General features: G+C 45.6%; 2 protein-coding genes across 2 annotated transcripts in view; one reads left to right on the top strand and one right to left on the bottom strand.

The window, feature by feature from the left end:
- TSHZ2 (teashirt zinc finger homeobox 2) overlaps positions 1 to 21794 on the bottom strand; it is an 863437-nt gene that overhangs the window by 472017 nt on the left and 369626 nt on the right. The gene's annotated exons all lie outside the window — the stretch shown is intronic.
- ZFP64 (ZFP64 zinc finger protein) overlaps positions 1 to 21794 on the top strand; it is a 34048-nt gene that overhangs the window by 10381 nt on the left and 1873 nt on the right. The window contains exons 2-5 of the mRNA XM_075845456.1: positions 11401 to 11634; positions 12637 to 12789; positions 15132 to 15194; positions 16660 to 16911. Coding sequence (XP_075701571.1) covers positions 11401 to 11634; positions 12637 to 12789; positions 15132 to 15194; positions 16660 to 16911 — 702 coding nt within the window. The remainder of the gene's footprint in view (positions 1 to 11400; positions 11635 to 12636; positions 12790 to 15131; positions 15195 to 16659; positions 16912 to 21794) is intronic.

Genomic DNA, 21794 nt, shown 5'->3' with positions numbered 1-21794 from the left:
GCAGCATCATATGTCCTAGGGGAGCTACACTGGGAGTAATAATCTGCAGCATCATATGTCCTAGGGGGAGCTACACTGGGGGTAATAATCTGCAGCATCATATGTCCTAGGGGGAGCTACACTGGGAGTAATAATCTGCAGGCCTCATATGTCCTAGGGGGATCTACACTGGGAGTAATAATCTGCAGCATCATATGTCCTAGGGGGAGCTACACTGGGAGTAATAATCTGCAGCATCATATGTCCTAGGGGGAGCTACACTGGGGGTAATAATCTGCAGCATCATATGTCCTAGGGGGAGCTACACTGGGGGTAATAATCTGCAGCATCATATGTCCTAGGGGGAGCTACACTGGGGGTAATAATCTGCAGCATCATATGTCCTAGGGGGAGCTACACTGTGAGTAATAATCTGCAGCATCATATGTCCTAGGGGGAGCTACACTGGGAGTAATAATCTGCAGCATCATATGTCCTAGGGGAGCTACACTGGGAGTAATAATCTGCAGCATCACATGTCCTAGGGGGAGCTACACTGGGAGTAATAATCTGCAGCATCATATGTCCTAGGGGAGATACACTGGGAGTAATAATCTGCAGGATCATATGTCCTAGGGGAAGCTACACTGGGAGTAATAATCTGCAGCATCATATGTCCTAGGTGGCGCTACACTGGGAGTAATAATCTGCAGGATCATATGTCCTAGGGGAGCTACACTGGGAGTAATAATCTGCAGCATCATATGTCCTAGGGGGAGCTACACTGGGAGTAATAATCTGCAGCATCATATGTCCTAGGGGGAGCTACACTGGGAGTAATAATCTGCAGCATCATATGTCCTAGGGGGAGCTACACTGGGGGTAATAATCTGCAGCATCATATGTCCTAGGGGGAGCTACACTGGGAGTAATAATCTGCAGCATCATATGTCCTAGGGGGAGCTACACTGGGAGTAATAATCTGCAGCATCATATGTCCTAGGGGAGATACACTGGGAGTAATAATCTGCAGGATCATATGTCCTAGGGGGCGCTACACTGGGAGTAATAATCTGCAGCATCATATGTCCTAGGGGGCTACACTGGGAGTAATAATCTGCAGCATCATATGTCCTAGGGGGAGCTACACTGGGGGTAATAATCTGCAGCATCATATGTCCTAGGGGGAGCTACACTGGGAGTAATAATCTGCAGCATCATATGTCCTAGGGGGCTATACTGGGAGTAATAATCTGCAGCATCATATGTCCTAGGGGGAGCTACACTGGGGGTAATAATCTGCAGCATCATATGTCCTAGGGGGCGCTACACTGGGAGTAATAATCTGCAGCATCATATGTCCTAGGGGGAGCTACACTGGGAGTTATAATCTGCAGCATCATATGTCCTAGGGGGCGCTACACTGGGAGTAATAATCTGCAGCATCATATGTCCTAGGGGGAGCTACACTGGGAGTAATAATCTGCAGCATCATATGTCCTAGGGGGCGCTACACTGGGAGTAATAATCTGCAGCATCATATGTCCTAGGGGGAGCTACACTGGGAGTAATAATCTGCAGCATCATATGTCCTAGGGGGAGCTACACTGGGAGTAATAATCTGCAGCATCATATGTCCTAGGGGAGATACACTGGGAGTAATAATCTGCAGCATCATATGTCCTAGGGGGAGATACACTGGGAGTAATAATCTGCAGCATCATATGTCCTAGGGGGAGCTACACTGGGGGTAATAATCTGCAGCATCATATGTCCTAGGGGGAGCTACACTGGGAGTAATAATCTGCAGCATCATATGTCCTAGGGGAGATACACTGGGAGTAATAATCTGCAGGATCATATGTCCTAGGTGGAGCTACACTGGGGGTAATAATCTGCAGCATCATATGTCCTAGAGGGAGCTACACTGGGAGTAATAATCTGCAGCATCATATGTCCTAGGGGGCGCTACACTGGGAGTAATAATCTGCAGCATCATATGTCCTAGGGGGAGCTACACTGGGAGTAATAATCTGCAGCATCATATGTCCTAGGGGGAGCTACACTGGGAGTAATAATCTGCAGCATCATATGTCCTAGGGGGAGCTACACTGGGAGTAATAATCTGCAGCATCATATGTCCTAGGGGGAGCTACACTGGGAGTAATAATCTGCAGCATCATATGTCCTAGGGGGAGCTACACTGGGGGTAATAATCTGCAGCATCATATGTCCTAGGGGGAGCTACACTGGGAGTAATAATCTGCAGCATCATATGTCCTAGGGGAGATACACTGGGAGTAATAATCTGCAGGATCATATGTCCTAGGTGGAGCTACACTGGGGGTAATAATCTGCAGCATCATATGTCCTAGGGGGAGCTACACTGGGAGTAATAATCTGCAGCATCATATGTCCTAGGGGAGATACACTGGGAGTAATAATCTGCAGGATCATATGTCCTAGGTGGAGCTACACTGGGGGTAATAATCTGCAGCATCATATGTCCTAGGTGGAGCTACACTGGGGGTAATAATCTGCAGCATCATATGTCCTCGGGGGAGCTACACTGGGAGTAATAATCTGCAGCATCATATGTCCTAGGGGGAGCTACACTGGGAGTAATAATCTGCAGCATCATATGTCCTAGGGGGAGCTACACTGGGAGTAATAATCTGCAGCATCATATGTCCTAGGGGGAGCTACACTGGGAGTAATAATCTGCAGCATCATATGTCCTAGGGGGAGCTACACTGGGAGTAATAATCTGCAGCATCATATGTCCTAGGGGGAGCTACACTGGGGGTAATAATCTGCAGCATCATATGTCCTAGGGGGAGCTACACTGGGAGTAATAATCTGCAGCATCATATGTCCTAGGGGAGATACACTGGGAGTAATAATCTGCAGGATCATATGTCCTAGGTGGAGCTACACTGGGGGTAATAATCTGCAGCATCATATGTCCTAGGGGGAGCTACACTGGGAGTAATAATCTGCAGGATCATATGTCCTAGGTGGAGCTACACTGGGGGTAATAATCTGCAGCATCATATGTCCTAGGTGGAGCTACACTGGGGGTAATAATCTGCAGCATCATATGTCCTAGGGGGAGCTACACTGGGAGTAATAATCTGCAGCATCATATGTCCTAGGTGGAGCTACACTGGGGGTAATAATCTGCAGCATCATATGTCCTAGGGGGAGCTACACTGGGAGTAATAATCTGCAGCATCATATGTCCTAGGGGGAGCTACACTGGGGGTAATAATCTGCAGCATCATATGTCCTAGGGGGAGCTACACTGGGAGTAATAATCTGCAGCATCATATGTCCTAGGGGAGATACACTGGGAGTAATAATCTGCAGGATCATATGTCCTAGGGGGAGCTACACTGGGAGTAATAATCTGCAGCATCATATGTCCTAGGGGGAGCTACACTGGGAGTAATAATCTGCAGCATCATATGTCCTAGGGGGAGCTACACTGGGGGTAATAATCTGCAGCATCATATGTCCTAGGGGGAGCTACACTGGGGGTAATAATCTGCAGCATCATATGTCCTAGGGGGAGCTACACTGGGGGTAATAATCTGCAGCATCATATGTCCTAGGGGGAGCTACACTGGGAGTAATAATCTGCAGCATCATATGTCCTAGGGGGAGCTACACTGGGAGTAATAATCTGCAGCATCATATGTCCTAGGGGGAGCTACACTGGGAGTAATAATCTGCAGCATCATATGTCCTAGGGGAGCTACACTGGGAGTAATAATCTGCAGCATCACATGTCCTAGGGGGAGCTACACTGGGAGTAATAATCTGCAGCATCATATGTCCTAGGGGAGATACACTGGGAGTAATAATCTGCAGGATCATATGTCCTAGGGGGAGCTATACTGGGAGTAATAATCTGCAGCATCATATGTCCTAGGGGGCGCTACACTGGGAGTAATAATCTGCAGGATCATATGTCCTAGGGGAGCTACACTGGGAGTAATAATCTGCAGCATCATATGTCCTAGGGGGAGCTACACTGGGAGTAATAATCTGCAGCATCATATGTCCTAGGGGGAGCTACACTGGGGGTAATAATCTGCAGCATCATATGTCCTAGGGGGAGCTACACTGGGAGTAATAATCTGCAGCATCATATGTCCTAGGGGGAGCTACACTGGGGGTAATAATCTGCAGCATCATATGTCCTAGGTGGAGCTACACTGGGAGTAATAATCTGCAGCATCATATGTCCTAGGGGGAGCTACACTGGGGGTAATAATCTGCAGCATCATATGTCCTAGGGGGAGCTACACTGGGAGTAATAATCTGCAGCATCATATGTCCTAGGGGGAGCTACACTGGGAGTAATAATCTGCAGCATCATATGTCCTAGGGGAGATACACTGGGAGTAATAATCTGCAGGATCATATGTCCTAGGGGGCGCTACACTGGGAGTAATAATCTGCAGCATCATATGTCCTAGGGGGCTACACTGGGAGTAATAATCTGCAGCATCATATGTCCTAGGGGGAGCTACACTGGGGGTAATAATCTGCAGCATCATATGTCCTAGGGGGAGCTACACTGGGAGTAATAATCTGCAGCATCATATGTCCTAGGGGGCTACACTGGGAGTAATAATCTGCAGCATCATATGTCCTAGGGGGAGCTACACTGGGGGTAATAATCTGCAGCATCATATGTCCTAGGGGGCGCTACACTGGGAGTAATAATCTGCAGCATCATATGTCCTAGGGGGAGCTACACTGGGAGTTATAATCTGCAGCATCATATGTCCTAGGGGGCGCTACACTGGGAGTAATAATCTGCAGCATCATATGTCCTAGGGGGAGCTACACTGGGAGTTATAATCTGCAGCATCATATGTCCTAGGGGGCGCTACACTGGGAGTAATAATCTGCAGCATCATATGTCCTAGGGGGAGCTACACTGGGAGTAATAATCTGCAGCATCATATGTCCTAGGGGGCGCTACACTGGGAGTAATAATCTGCAGCATCATATGTCCTAGGGGGAGCTACACTGGGAGTAATAATCTGCAGCATCATATGTCCTAGGGGGAGCTACACTGGGAGTAATAATCTGCAGCATCATATGTCCTAGGGGAGATACACTGGGAGTAATAATCTGCAGCATCATATGTCCTAGGGGGAGATACACTGGGAGTAATAATCTGCAGGATCATATGTCCTAGGGGGCGCTACACTGGGAGTAATAATCTGCAGCATCATATGTCCTAGGGGGAGCTACACTGTGAGTAATAATCTGCAGGATCATATGTCCTAGGGGGAGCTACACTGGGGGTAATAATCTGCAGCATCATATGTCCTAGGGGGAGCTACACTGGGGGTAATAATCTGCAGCATCATATGTCCTAGGGGGAGCTACACTGGGGGTAATAATCTGCAGCATCATATGTCCTAGGGGGAGCTACACTGGGAGTAATAATCTGCAGCATCATATGTCCTAGGGGGAGCTACACTGGGAGTAATAATCTGCAGCATCATATGTCCTAGGGGGAGCTACACTGGGAGTAATAATCTGCAGCATCATATGTCCTAGGGGAGCTACACTGGGAGTAATAATCTGCAGCATCACATGTCCTAGGGGGAGCTACACTGGGAGTAATAATCTGCAGCATCATATGTCCTAGGGGAGATACACTGGGAGTAATAATCTGCAGGATCATATGTCCTAGGGGGAGCTATACTGGGAGTAATAATCTGCAGCATCATATGTCCTAGGGGGCGCTACACTGGGAGTAATAATCTGCAGGATCATATGTCCTAGGGGAGCTACACTGGGAGTAATAATCTGCAGCATCATATGTCCTAGGGGGAGCTACACTGGGAGTAATAATCTGCAGCATCATATGTCCTAGGGGGAGCTACACTGGGGGTAATAATCTGCAGCATCATATGTCCTAGGGGGAGCTACACTGGGAGTAATAATCTGCAGCATCATATGTCCTAGGGGGAGCTACACTGGGGGTAATAATCTGCAGCATCATATGTCCTAGGTGGAGCTACACTGGGAGTAATAATCTGCAGCATCATATGTCCTAGGGGGAGCTACACTGGGGGTAATAATCTGCAGCATCATATGTCCTAGGGGGAGCTACACTGGGAGTAATAATCTGCAGCATCATATGTCCTAGGGGGAGCTACACTGGGAGTAATAATCTGCAGCATCATATGTCCTAGGGGAGATACACTGGGAGTAATAATCTGCAGGATCATATGTCCTAGGGGGCGCTACACTGGGAGTAATAATCTGCAGCATCATATGTCCTAGGGGGCTACACTGGGAGTAATAATCTGCAGCATCATATGTCCTAGGGGGAGCTACACTGGGGGTAATAATCTGCAGCATCATATGTCCTAGGGGGAGCTACACTGGGAGTAATAATCTGCAGCATCATATGTCCTAGGGGGCTACACTGGGAGTAATAATCTGCAGCATCATATGTCCTAGGGGGAGCTACACTGGGGGTAATAATCTGCAGCATCATATGTCCTAGGGGGCGCTACACTGGGAGTAATAATCTGCAGCATCATATGTCCTAGGGGGAGCTACACTGGGAGTTATAATCTGCAGCATCATATGTCCTAGGGGGCGCTACACTGGGAGTAATAATCTGCAGCATCATATGTCCTAGGGGGAGCTACACTGGGAGTTATAATCTGCAGCATCATATGTCCTAGGGGGCGCTACACTGGGAGTAATAATCTGCAGCATCATATGTCCTAGGGGGAGCTACACTGGGAGTAATAATCTGCAGCATCATATGTCCTAGGGGGCGCTACACTGGGAGTAATAATCTGCAGCATCATATGTCCTAGGGGGAGCTACACTGGGAGTAATAATCTGCAGCATCATATGTCCTAGGGGGAGCTACACTGGGAGTAATAATCTGCAGCATCATATGTCCTAGGGGAGATACACTGGGAGTAATAATCTGCAGCATCATATGTCCTAGGGGGAGATACACTGGGAGTAATAATCTGCAGGATCATATGTCCTAGGGGGCGCTACACTGGGAGTAATAATCTGCAGCATCATATGTCCTAGGGGGAGCTACACTGTGAGTAATAATCTGCAGGATCATATGTCCTAGGGGGAGCTACACTGGGAGTAATAATCTGCAGGATCATATGTCCTAGGGGGAGCTACACTGGGAGTAATAATCTGCAGGATCATATGTCCTAGGGGGAGCTACACTGGGAGTAATAATCTGCAGCATCATATGTCCTAGGGGGAGCTACACTGGGAGTAATAATCTGCAGCATCATATGTCCTAGGGGGAGCTACACTGGGAGTAATAATCTGCAGGATCATATGTCCTAGGGGGAGCTACACTGGGAGTAATAATCTGCAGCATCATATGTCCTAGGGGGAGCTACACTGGGAGTAATAATCTGCAGCATCATATGTCCTAGGGGAGATACACTGGGAGTAATAATCTGCAGCATCATATGTCCTAGGGGGAGCTACACTGGGAGTAATAATCTGCAGCATCATATGTCCTAGGTGGAGCTACACTGGGGGTAATAATCTGCAGCATCATATGTCCTAGGGGGAGATACACTGGGAGTAATAATCTGCAGGCATCATATGTCCTAGGGGGAGCTACACTGGGAGTAATAATCTGCAGGATCATATGTCCTAGGGGGCGCTACACTGGGAGTAATAATCTGCAGCATCATATGTCCTAGGGGAGCTACACTGGAAGTAATAATCTGCAGCATCATATGTCCTAGGGGAGCTACACTGGGAGTAATAATCTGCAGCATCATATGTCCTAGGTGGAGCTACACTGGGGGTAATAATCTGCAGCATCATATGTCCTAGGGGGAGCTACACTGGGAGTAATAATCTGCAGGATCATATGTCCTAGGGGGAGCTACACTGGGAGTAATAATCTGCAGCATCATATGTCCTAGGGGAGATACACTGGGAGTAATAATCTGCAGCATCATATGTCCTAGGGGGAGCTACACTGGGAGTAATAATCTGCAGGATCATATGTCCTAGGTGGCGCTACACTGGGAGTAATAATCTGCAGCATCATATGTCCTAGGGGGAGCTACACTGGGAGTAATAATCTGCAGCATCATATGTCCTAGGGGGAGCTACACTGGGAGTAATAATCTGCAGCATCATATGTCCTAGGGGGAGCTACACTGGAAGTAATAATCTGCAGCATCATATGTCCTAGAGGAGCTACACTGGGAGTAATAATCTGCAGCATCATATGTCCTAGGTGGAGCTACACTGGGGGTAATAATCTGCAGCATCATATGTCCTAGGGGGAGCTACACTGGGAGTAATAATCTGCAGGATCATATGTCCTAGGGAGAGCTACACTGGGGGTAATAATCTGCAGCATCACATGTCCTAGGGGGAGCTACACTGGGAGTAATAATCTGCAGGCATCATATGTCCTAGGGGGAGCTACATTGGGAGTAATAATCTGCAGCATCATATATCCTAGAGGGAGCTACACTGGGAGTAATAATCTGCAGCATCATATGTCCTAGGGGAGCTACACTGGGAGTAATAATCTGCAGCATCATATGTCCTAGGGGGAGATACACTGGGAGTAATAATCTGCAGGCATCATATGTCCTAGGGGGAGCTACACTGGGAGTAATAATCTGCAGGATCATATGTCCTAGGGGGTGCTACACTGGGAGTAATAATCTGCAGCATCATATGTCATAGGGGAGCTACACTGGGAGTAATAATCTGCAGCATCATATGTTCTAGGGGGAGCTACACTGGGGGTAATAATCTGCAGGCATCATATGTCCTAGGGGGGGGCTACACTGGGAGTAATAATCTGCAGCATCATATGTCCTAGGGGGAGCTACACTGGGAGTAATAATCTGCAGGATCATATTTCCTAGAGGAGCTACACTGGGAGTAATAATCTGCAGCATCATATGTCCTAGGTGGAGCTACACTGGGAGTAATAATCTGCAGGATCATATTTCCTAGAGGAGCTACACTGGGAGTAATAATCTGCAGGCATCATATGTCCTAGGGGGAGCTACACTGGGAGTAATAATCTGCAGCATCATATGTCCTAGGGGAGCTACACTGGGAGTAATAATCTGCAGCATCATATGTCCTAGGGGGAGCTACACTGGGGGTAATAATCTGCAGCATCATATGTCCTAGGGGGAGCTACACTGGGAGTAATAATCTGCAGGCCTCATATGTCCTAGGGGGAGCTACACTGGGAGTAATAATCTGCAGCATCATATGTCCTAGGGGGAGCTACACTGGGAGTAATAATCTGCAGGATCATATGTCCTAGAGGGAGCTACACTGTGAGTAATAATCTGCAGCATCATATGTCCTAGGGGGGGCTAAACTGGGAGTAATAATCTGCAGCATCATATGTCCTAGCGGGAGCTACACTGGGAGTAATAATCTGCAGGCATCATATGTCCTAGGGGAAGCTACACTGGGAGTAATAATCTGCAGCATCATATGTCCTAGGTGGAGCTACACTGGGGGTAATAATCTGCAGCATCATATGTCCTAGGGGGAGCTATACTGGGAGAGTCACTTGTTGAGAAGGATCTGGGTGCAATAATCTGCAGGCATCATATGTCCTAGGGGGGGCTACACTGGGAGTAATAATCTGCAGCATCATATGTCCTAGGGGGGGCTACACTGGGAGTAATAATCTGCAGCATCATATGTCCTAGAGGGGGCTATACTGGGGGAGTCACTTGTTGAGAAGGATCTGGGTGTACTCGTAGATCATAGACTAAATAACAGCAAAATGTCAATCAGCTGCTTCAAAGGCCAGCAGGATATTGTCGTGTATTATAAGAGGCCTGGACTGCGGGACAGGGATGTAATATTACCACATTACAAAGCATTAGTGAGGCCTCATCTAGAATATGCAGTTCAGTTCTGGGCTCCAGTTCATAGAAAGGATGAAAAATACAAAGAAGAGCAACGAAGCTAATAAGGGGCGCGGAGAATCTAAGTTATGAGGAAAGAGTAAAAGAATTAAACCTATTAATCCATGAGAAGAGACGACTAAGGGGCGACATGATTAACTCATATAAATATATGAACGGCACATACAAGAAATATGGTGAAATCCTGTTCCATGTAAAACCCCCTCATAAGAGAAGGGGCGCTCCCTCTGTCTGGAGAAAAAAAGGTTCAACCTGTAGAGGCGACAAGTCTTTTTTACTGTGAGAACTGAGAATCTATGGAATAGCCTACCGCAGGAGCTGGTCACAGCAGGGACAGGAGACACCGCAGGAGCCGTCACCGCAGGGACAGGAGACACCGCAGGAGCCGTCACAGCAGGGACAGGAGACACCGCAGGAGCCGTCACAGCAGGGACAGGAGACACCGCAGGAGCCGTCACAGCAGGGACAGGAGACACCGCAGGAGCCGTCACAGCAGGGACAGGAGACACCGCAGGAGCCGTCACAGCAGGGACAGGAGACACCGCAGGAGCCGTCACAGCAGGGACAGGAGACACCGCAGGAGCCGTCACCGCAGGGACAGGAGACACCGCAGGAGCCGTCACAGCAGGGACAGGAGATGCTGCAAAAAAGGCAAAGATAATGTCCTAGAACAAAAAAATATCAGCTCCTGTGTGTAGAAATGTTTCCCGTCCCTTGGTTGAACTTGATGGACATGTGTCTTTTTTCAGCCGTACTATGTAATTATGTAACTCTCCTGTAATCAGAGATGCTGCTGCTGCCGCCGTCTCTTGTAGGTTTCTGAATAATAAAATATAATGTTGCATAGTAACAATCCAGGAACGTACTGGGTGACTACCTCAAATCTGCTTAGCTCTGAGTATTCTGCTTCCTGTAGATGATGTCAGACCATAACCAACCAATCATCTCTGCTCCTCCCTGCAGAGGGCTGGAGTCAGCAGCTGCTGTGACATGCTGAATGCTGCTGCACAGGGCGCAGTCTGCAGCCTCCCCTGGGCCTTAGACCTGCATGTGTGTCTCTCTAGTATCCTGCTCACAATTTGGAATAATCTATATAACTCTTTGCCACCTGGGTAAGGCATCATGGGACATGTAGTTTCATACACATTAGATATCTGTCAGTAGGTACCTCTGATTTTGACATTGTAATGTCTGTGTGGTCCTGAAGACCCTCAGGCAAAGACCATTGCAGATGGTGATCCTGTCCCCCAGTCTGTCTATCTGTCGGCGGGCGGCACGGGCCCCCTCATGCCGCGGGCCCTGTAGCAGCCACTATGGCTGCTACAGCGGTAGTTAACCCACTGCTGGTCAGTGCAGTCACATATTGTAAAATTATAGAACGGTATAATAAATTGTAGGGAATTGCCATATAAGCGATAATACATGTGCAGCCGTGTCATTACCTTTCTATTGTGTCCAGTTTCAGGGGGGGCCACAGTGCTGGTGGAACTTACAGCGGACATACACATCTGTGGCCTCTGCAAGTCCCAGTTCAATAATTTGGATGCTTTTGTGGCACATAAGCAGAGTGTCTGCCATCTTACCAGCGCCACCACGGGAGGAGCGAACGCCGTCCAGTTTATAACAGCGGAAACAGTGACCCCATCTCAGAATGCAGCGCGGACGATCACGTCAGAGACTCAGACTATCACCGGTAAGCCGGCATGTGTTTATACGGAATCCAAGAAAACAGATAATTCTCTGCTGAGAGGAAAACAAGATTGAGATATTTCTACCATATTAAACCTCTGCTGATCCCATTACAACGACGGGTAACACACCAACAATGGACACACTTCTATTTATGGCTCCTCCAGTCTCATATCACTAAAGTTTAGTCATTGAATAAAGAAAACTTCTGCAACTTTCTAATGTACATTGTTTCAAAAATTCTCAATACTTTCAACATCTCTGCTTGCTTTTAATAACTGGAAACGTTCCTGTTTACTTGTCCTAACCTAGTCTTGCTCACTCTACTACTGAGGTGATTACAGTGTATTAAAGTAAGGGATCATCTGGGAGTTAAACAGCCTGGTCCTCACATTTTATCCGCATTGATACATTGTAGCAACCTATCAGGACAGGAGAGAGATTTGTGTTGCAGATGTGTTCAGCTTACAAAGGATTGTCATCACTGATACATTGTAACAAACGCTGTGCGAGCAGAGCTAGGTCAGTGTAGGTTTTCAGCCTCTGGATGTTCCTATTCACTGACAGCTAGCAGAGTTCTTGAAAATGGTAAGGAAATTACACACAAAGTCTATTAGAAAGATGCAGAACTGTTCATTATACACTGATAAAGCTTTATTAATTATATAGAGTGGACGCCGGCCTTATTAAGTACTATTTTTTATTGAATGGGCTTTGGGTTTTGTTTCGCGTCTTTGCTTGTCAGTTTTAGTGTAGAGTAAAATTCTGAGATCAGCAATGTATTCCCATGTATTATGTGTTAATATTATTATTTCAATACTATCCAACCAGGAAAGCATTTTAAGAGTCATAAATAACACATCTGGGTAGTTCCAGAGGAGTCGGACCCCCATAGTGAAAGGTGATGAGGTGCCGGGTTAGATGGGACAGTCTGGGGGAGCACAGCGGAGACGTCTAGAGGTTTGCCGATAGCATCAGCTATAATTCACATTGTTTTATTTCTCAGTTTCTGCTCCCGAATTTGTCTTTGAACACGGATATCAAACCTTCCTGCCGAGTGAAGGGCCGGCCTCTCAGAGCGTCACCATAGCCACGAAATGTCGCTCCAGGAAAGTGTCTGCCTCCTTATCCCAGAAGAAGCAAAGCTGCCACTACCCAGGTGCCGATCGTTTCTACATTATTCTCTTAGGCCCCATGCACACGACCGTATTTTCATCCATCCGTAAATACTGTCCGTAAATATGGATCCACAACTTATCTGCAAATACGGTCCGTAGTGCATCCGTATATATGGATCCGCAAAAAGAAGGAAACCACAAATGATGTCCAACATCTGCAAACCTGGTGTCGCCTAGCAACTCTTCCGTAATTACAGACCGCTATGGGTGCACATCCGTAGCCGTCCGTAATTACGGAAGCGCCCATAGACTTCTATGGGAAGTCCGTGCTGTAATTACGGACAATAATAGGACAGGTTCTTTGGTCATGTGAGGCTCTGAGGACCCTATGGGGGGAAATATTGGATCTGATAAAACAGGTATATGGTCGGGAATTGGTGGCAGACCCTAAAGTTATGTTGTTGGGAGCAGTGGGAGAATTGGAGAGTGACAGAATGGCAAGCATGGCAATTGCCAAGATATTATATCAAACAAGGAAATGTATTGCTAAACACTGGCTGGATGCGGAGCCACCAGGGATGAGGGAAATTGTAGGAATGGTGAACTATAATATCCTGATGGAGCATAAGATATTTTCTAAAAGGGGCACGGAAAAAAAATTTGAGAAACAATGGAGCAGATGGATGGCCTGTCCTGAGGTGCTGTCACCTGAACTGAGCAGAATAAGGGTGAGAGTTGTCTGAGGAACTGGAGGTGGTAGAGTCTGGAGCAAAAAGGGGTGGTGGGAAACTTGATAAGAGAAATGTGCTCTGGCCAGGATTGTTGCTAGAAACAAAGGGCAGAGATATAGTGGGGGGCCGTGCGGGGAGGGGGGACAGGGGGGAAGTTGGGGATTTTCTGATATGCTGTCATTATTGTATACGATGCTGGAAAATTGTAATGTGAATGTTACTATGTTATTTCTTTTATGTGTTCGTATCAATAAAATTGGTTTGATTTAAAAAAAATAATAGGACAGGTTCTATATTTTACGAATCATTTCTACAGAACAGACACCCGAAATGTGTCCGTAGCCCATAGAAATGAATTGGTCCGTAATTACGGATGAAAAATACGGTCGTCTGCATGGGACCTTAGGGTATATTCACATGCGGAAGATTTGTTGCCGAAATTTCTCTAAGGCCCCATGCACACGGCCGTGCCAGTAATCACTGCTGACGGCCGCCCCCGTTTTCAGGCCGTGCTCCCATACAAAGTATGAGAGCATGGCCCGTAAAACACGAAAAAACGGATATGCTTCATAATTTCTGGCTACGGCACGGACACCCATCCGTAGCGATACGGAAAGGTGTCCGCGGCCAATAGAACTCAATGGGTCCGTAATTGCGGACTGTATTAGAGTCCGCAATTATGGACAATTTTTACGGTTGCGTGCATGGGGCCTAAATCTTTTCCATACGTCTGAATGGGGATGTTTCTGCAGCAGGTGAAGGGATTTCTGCAAACCACGATCAGATGTATTTAACAGTTAAAAAAACTACTGCGACAAATCTGGCGCATGTGAATCGACCTTTAGGCCGAATTCAGACAAATGTAGATTACGTCCGTTTGACGGCCATTAAAACAACGGCCGTCACATGGATTTTCAATGGGGCCGTTCACGCGACAGTTTTTTCAAAGGACCGTATGAAGGGTCCGTTGAAAAATAGAACATGTCCTATTTTCTTCAGTTTTCTCGGATCTCTCCATAGACTTAAGTCTATGGGGATACGTGAAAACGGATCCCGCACGGGGGCAACTCGGACGTGAAAAATTCACGTTTTTCACGTCCGAGATTCCGCACGTTTGTGTAACTCTAGCCTTACTGTAAAAATACCAGCAACCACTTCCCTGATGAACTGATCATGGGAGCTTCCCGCTGCTGGGACCTCAGTGATCACCTGTTATAGCCAGGGGTAGCGAGTGGTAAGCTTCTAATACAGGGTAAATGAAGGGTTACTCAGCGCCCATTACTATCAACTCTGCTATCCATGTAATGCTAGTACAAACCGGGCCCTTCAGAGCAAGAATGGCCCTCTGCTTAGCTCCACCCCTGCTTAGCTCCACCCCCTCTATTGTATTCTTATGTCTTGCGCATATAGAAATGAGATTTCTAAAGCAGAAAGTAATTTAAATAAATATAATATAAAGCAGAAAGTGTAATATAAATATAATATAAACAGAATGTATAATATAAAAAATATAATATATAAAGTATAATATTCTACATAAATATAAATCAAACTATATTATAAATAAACATAATATATAAAGTGTAATATAAAGTAGATAATCGCTATAAGAAGTAAAGTAACATGTTTTTCTTTCCGTTCTCTGAATTTAGGTTGTCCGTTCAAGACGGCTTATGGCATGAAAGACATGGAGCGTCACTTGAGGACTCATACAGGTATTGGCGGAAGATGAGGTCAGGCACTATTATATCAGATATTACTGGACATGTTTTACCTTAAATGTAACATTTTTAGAACGGTTTCCATAAGCACTGGTTTATTTTATTAGCATTATGATTATTATGGACTGCGCCCTGTTTTGTGTGTGTCTATATATATATATATTGCTGTTGATTTCAGATACATCCCTGATCAGAATGATTGGTCATTTATAGTAAATATCATGTTGTGGCTTCTTCTGTGCGCGACGTTGCCATCACTGGATGCTTGAAGCAGCATTTCCCTCCTATCTGGATATAATATCTGTAGACACAACACACAATTAGTGCATGAAATCACTACACAGGGTCTAGAGATTGACATGGTGGCTGCTTCCTACAGGAAACCATTAACTTTTGTTTCGAAATATTGTCAACACGGCATCCAGCCCTTTACACTCCTGTGCGCCTTCATGCAATATTGCATCAAAGTGTTGTGTTAAAAATGCGTAAAAGTCATGTTTGTGGCTAAAAGTCTGACCCAAGCAGAGCCTAAAACACACAACACATCCTAATAATACAAGTTCTGTATGTGCAGGGTTCATACGCGTCACTTATGTCTATATGTACATCTCATTACATAATCCCCAGAACTGAAGGGACCAAAAATCTCTGCGATCCAGATGCCGCTCATCATCATGGCCTATTACAGTCCCGATCATTAAAAAACATCTTTTTTTTAAATGGTTTTATATTTTGTATGTAGTTCATAATAAAGTTTGGTCTTTTCATTCCCGTTTTTTCGTATCCCTTTCTTATTATTTTGGGTGTGCGCAATTTTTTACATGAGCCTTTTCCTATCTCTTAGTATGCATATTTTTTGCAGGTTACTGCAGCACCCCATATAGATTTCTTTCATACATTGTGGTGCCCATACGTCCCCATCTTTTTCAATTAAAAACATCTCTGACAGTGAAAGGGCTAACGGGTTGTCTCTGACACCTGGACCCATCAGCTGCTCTGGTTGCCTGCGGGCACCGGATGTTATTGCACACTATGAAGTGTACGGAGCCGTAAGCAGCACATGCAGCTGAACTGCAGCTCTCCTCCTATTAACTTGAATACTGCAGCTCCGCCGCTATTCCATGACCGGAGCCAACTGCTGGAGTGGCTGATCGGTGAGGGGTCCGGGTGTCGGACCCACACCGATCATGTACTGTTGACCTATCCGGTGGATAGGTCATCAGTTGTCCAGTCATGGGCAACCCATTTGAACGTTATAAATTGGCCCCATATATATATATAATCTCACAATCACTCTATGAATAAGCAGGTGAGTCAATAAATCAGAGAAGCAGCGGCACCACCATCCCCCCACTGCCTCCCAGTTGGCCCATCCTCGGATATAAACTCTTGAATGCAAAAGATGTTATTTTAAAGGAATCTCCATTTCTCCCAATGTTATTCTCATCCCCCCCTCTAGGAGACAAACCCCACAAGTGTGAGACCTGCGGGAAGTGTTTCAGCCGGAAGGATAAGCTAAAGACGCACATGCGATCACACACAGGAGAGAAGCCATATAAGTGTAAGGAGTGTGACTACAGCGCCGCAGACAGTAGCAGCCTGTGCAAACACCAGCGCATTCACACGGATGAGCGCCCCTTTAAGTGTCAGATCTGCCCATACGCCAGCCGCAACTCCAGCCAGCTCACTGTGCATCTGCGGTCACACACGGGTAAGAGCCTCCATGTAAACTGTCGAGATTTCACTACTTTTCAGAATATAATGGGCAACAAATCCCATATGGAGCGTCAATTGCTGCTGTAAACAGTGGGGGCAACGCAAAAAAATACAGCAGGCTACACGGAGCGTCAGTCAGTTAGCAAATTATTGCGGTTTGTTAATGGGACTGACATAAAATAACCAGCCTGCTAAATATTCAGGTAAAGATTCTCTAAACTCGTTACAATGTATCAGTAGTATAATATTGGTAATTATTATTAATGTCATGTGACCTAATAATGTTGTTGTTTTATGCTTATTCCAAAAATAAAACGATCCTATAACGGTGCATTGAGCCGGACACTAAACACGGTCTATCTATTGTTCCCCGTTATCAGCCTTTTCAGGCTGGGGAGAGGCTGACTATAGGACAGGTGAATCTCTAATAAGTATCTCTTATTACTAGGCTGGGAGGGATTCTGTAGGACAGAGGATTACAGTCTATTGCTTCCTGTTATCAGCCCTCTCAGGCTGGCTCCTTGCCCCCATATGACCACTACTTTATATCACATATGTCCAGGGCCGAGAATCTCTAGACATTTCCATCATTGGCGTGACTGATATCAGCCGCTCTTCTTATTACGCTGCTGCACTGTTATAAGCTGCGGACTTTAGGTTCACTGCCCCTTTAAAGGTCCTGTAATTCTGCCCCTGTACTGGGACCATTGGGCCCCTTATTTGCATGTCATTATTATTCAGTATAATGCTAAGCCTGATGGGAGATTTGTTGGTCATGTCTGGTCGGCCTTTTCTAAACCCCCCCCTTATGTCCGTTGCTCTGGGTGGAGGGTGTGGACTGCACTATGGAGCGCTGCTCTTTTCTATGGATACAGTCCACATTTCCAGGAGGCTGTTGGTATCAGGCAGAGGTAATAGCTAATGTTACTTTCTCTACATGTATTTATCACCCTTTATAAAGCAAAAATATCTGCGACGTATGAACATCTTTTTTTTTTTTCTTATCTGCCCTTTAAGGGGTGAGAGGGGCAAGATGCAGCCAAATCCAATAATAGGTTGCCTATTTAGTTACATTTGTCTCTAATATGGGCACTACAATAGAGGAGCAACAAAAATCTCATGCCCATCATATTGCTGCCATATAGTATCACATGTATATGCTATACTTGGTGTCAGAAAACCCATTTATAATGTGCTATTAGGGAATTCTACGGTAATAGAGGGAGGACACTCTCGGCCAATGTGGTGAGCGACTCTTGTGGATCCAACATGTCGGTGGAGTACGTGGACAGTCCATTCATTTCAATAGATCCTGTGCTAATAATAATAATGTAACCGTTGCAAAGCTTTGGAATGACCTGGATTTCTGCAATTATAGACAAACACAATGTATCTAAACTAGTAACCTACAAACCATTGTAGTGTTCATCCACGGTGCAGGGAGAAAAAGTAAGTGAATTTAATAACCTGTAGATCCCCCCTTAGCAGCAATCCCCTCGACCCAACGTTTTCTGTAGCTGCAAATAAGTTTTACACAACGTTGGGGATGAGTTTTGGATCTTTCCTCCTGCACAGACGTTTCAGTAGATGGATATTTCTGGGGTGTCCTGCGTGCACAGAACTCTTCAGGTCATGTCACTGCATCTCGATAGGGTGAAGGTCAGGACTCGGCCATTGCAAAACACAAATCTTCTTCAACCATGATTTCGTCTATTTGCTTTGGGTCATTGTCTTGCTGCATCACCCAACGTCTCTTTATCTTGAGGTCATGGACTGCGGCCCTTACACCCTCCTGTAAAAAAAATTCATACGTCTCTGAATTAATTGTTTCCTCAATGATCACCAGGCCCTGAGGCAGCAAAGCACCCTAAATCATGATGCCCCCTCCGCCATGCCCCCCCTGCCATGCTTCACAGTTGGGATGAGGTTTTGGTTTGACGTTGTGCACTTGTTCTATAATGTTCTACTTTTTCTCATCTGTCTATAGAACATTTTCTTAGAAGCATTTTTAATCCAGATGGTCTCTGGGAAACTTGAGACGGGCTGAACTCTTTTTTTGGACAGCATCGTCTTCCTTCGTGGTGTCCTTCCATGATCACCATTCTTGTTTTTCTCGCAGTGGACACATGGACAGAGGTTTTTTGCGGATTGTGGAGTTTTCTGTAGTTCTTTTGCTGCTACTCAGGTTCTTCCTCACCTCTATCAGGATTGTGCATTGTGTTCTTGGAGTGATCTCAACAGGACGCTCACTGAGGGAGAGTAACAACAGTCTGCCATTTCCTTCATTTGTAGGCAATTTGTCTGACCATGTATTGATTCACCCAGGTCCTTAGCCATGCGTTTGTAGACTTTTCCAGCTTAATGCGTCTCTATAACACATCTTCTAAGGTCTTCTTTAAAAAAAAATTGCCTCCAGGCGCGGTTCACACTAACCAATCTTTCTTGGAAATAACAGATTTGTCAGTAACCAGGTTTCGTGTGCCTTTATGTAATGGACAAGGCACCTGTGAAACCCACACTTTTAATCTCATCTCCATAACAGAAACACCTTTTGCCAATTAGCCATTACAAAGAGGTTCACCCCTCTTTCCCCCCTGCACGGTGGATGTTCACTTAATGTGCTCAATAAAAGACATGAACTGTTGTGTGGATTGCACTTGTCTATAATTGTGACTTAGATAAAAATCAGACAGCATTGTATTAGCAATCAATGCAGAAATCCAGGTCATTCCAAAGGGTTCACTTAGCAACTAACTGGATAATTTTTTTCCATCCACCACAGCTAAAAGGGGTTTTCTGTAACTTTAAAATCAATGGCCGATCTTTAGTATAGGTCCTTATTATTTCATTGGGGGTCCGACTCCAGCCAACCCTGTGATCACCTGAGTGAAGGGCCGAATCTCCTTCATTGTTTACCCAGGCACAGCGCCATACATACAGTTGTGGCTAGGTCTGGTAATGCAGCTCACTGCAGCCCAGTCCCAGCGCTGCAGGACCAGACTCATTCACAACCTTATGTACGGCGGTGTACCTGGTAAACAATGAAGGGAACACGGCCCTTCAGATGATCAGAGGGAGGGGGTAGGAATCGGACACCCATCAATTAAATATTGAAGACCTATCCTAGAGTTAGATCATCAATTTAAATAGACAGTGTAAATCTGCAGCCCTGTAGTAATTGCCTGATACCAGCTGCCTTATAATCCGGCATTAAACCGAAACTCACACACTTGTCCTTAGAACTTTTAGATTTGTTTTTCGCTAACTAATTAATATAAAAGCATCAGGTAGGAAGGAGTTAAACAGCTTCAAGAAATTGCAGATGCCGTTAATCCAAATTTTGTTGTTTTAGGGGAAGTAAACCACTTAGATTGTACATATATACACTTATATCTAACCCCCCCCCCCCATCTGAGGAGGATAATAATCTAAATGCATATTGATGTGCGTTTGATCTGCATACTAAAGCTTTTAGTGCGATTAAGTGTGAAATTTAGCTGAACATCCCCCCAACTTCAGCGCGTTGTTTACAGAACGGGGATATTCTTCATTATTAGATGAATAAATTTCAGGGGAAAAAAAAAAAGTTAAAATCTAAAGGAAAACAGCAAATTGGTCCCCTACTGATATTTTAATTAAATGCACTTTGAATGTATATAGAGGGGAGCGCAGGATGAAAGCAGCCATCAATTTACACCGCAGCGGCGCCTGCCGAGAGGTTAAGAGTTTACCCAAAAATAACAAAAATCTGCTTCGTTATTCCTCAAACTGCTCAACAAACCCACTGGATGCGAGATGGACGACTCGTCTCCCCGAGAACTGCTCACAAAGTCACTGCAGCTTCTAGAAATAAACCCTTTATTATGGAGGTCGCCCACCTTTTCACAGGCAGACTAATAGAAGGTGTTCCCCCACATTGGAGACCCCCCAACAAAGATTGATTCTTGCTCTGGCAGGCTGAGTGCACATGCGTCACACAGACAGCCATTGCTTATACCGGACCCCTGGACTCCTGCGATCAGCTGCTGGGTAAATGTCGTCCATATGCAGTGAATGACCTGTTTATTTCTAGCTTTTCTTGGAGCTCGTGCATGGCATCCTGTGAGATTTCATGAAAATCACAGAAAAAAAGGCTACTTGACAACACAGTGTGAATAGATCCTTAGGCCAAGATCACACACACACAGTTTTGATGCAGTTTTTGGCTCCGTTTTTTTCTTAGCCAAACACATCAGTCTATTGTTTATAACTTTCCTTCATTTTAAATCCACTTTTGGCTTTGGCTAAAAAAAATTGGAGCCGAAAACTGCATCTAACCTGCGTGTGTGATCCGGGCCTTGGAGAGTCATCTTCAGCATCTGGGAGACCCAAAACTTGAGACCCTATAGAGTGTAAGCTTTTACGTGGAGGGTCCTTTCTCCCTTTGTTTATCAGTTTTTTTAGTGATTGGTGTTTTTGGATGTTTATTGCATCTCCGGACGGTAAAGCGGTGTAGAATATGTTGCCGCAATATAAAGTTATTATTATGATTGATCTTCGATATATTTGGTGTTAATGGGAAGGCTCTGTTCTAGTATTGTTATAAAGTTATCCTTAAAAGTTGTGCACTATTAGACAATTGTTTAGCGTGAAGGCTCAATTTCTACGTGCCTTTTGGGGGGTGCTTAGCTTATAAGTCTTGTTACCATCAATATGTGATTGATGGGGGGGCCAACCACAAGACCCCTGTCGTTCCGCAGAACGAATGGGACAGCAGCCCCTTCAATGCTTATTAGGGCTCAGTGGCTCCTTCTTTCTGCTGATTGTGGGGCACTACATTGATCTCAGAAAACCCCCTTTAGTTTTGAAGTTTACGCGTTTCGCACTTTCTTCCCGTTT

The sequence above is a fragment of the Rhinoderma darwinii genome, chromosome 13, assembly GCF_050947455.1.
Source record: "Rhinoderma darwinii isolate aRhiDar2 chromosome 13, aRhiDar2.hap1, whole genome shotgun sequence".
Lineage (NCBI taxonomy): Eukaryota > Metazoa > Chordata > Amphibia > Anura > Rhinodermatidae > Rhinoderma > Rhinoderma darwinii.
The sequence above is the reverse complement of the archived record's forward strand: the minus strand, read 5'-3'. Positions and strand labels throughout refer to the sequence as shown.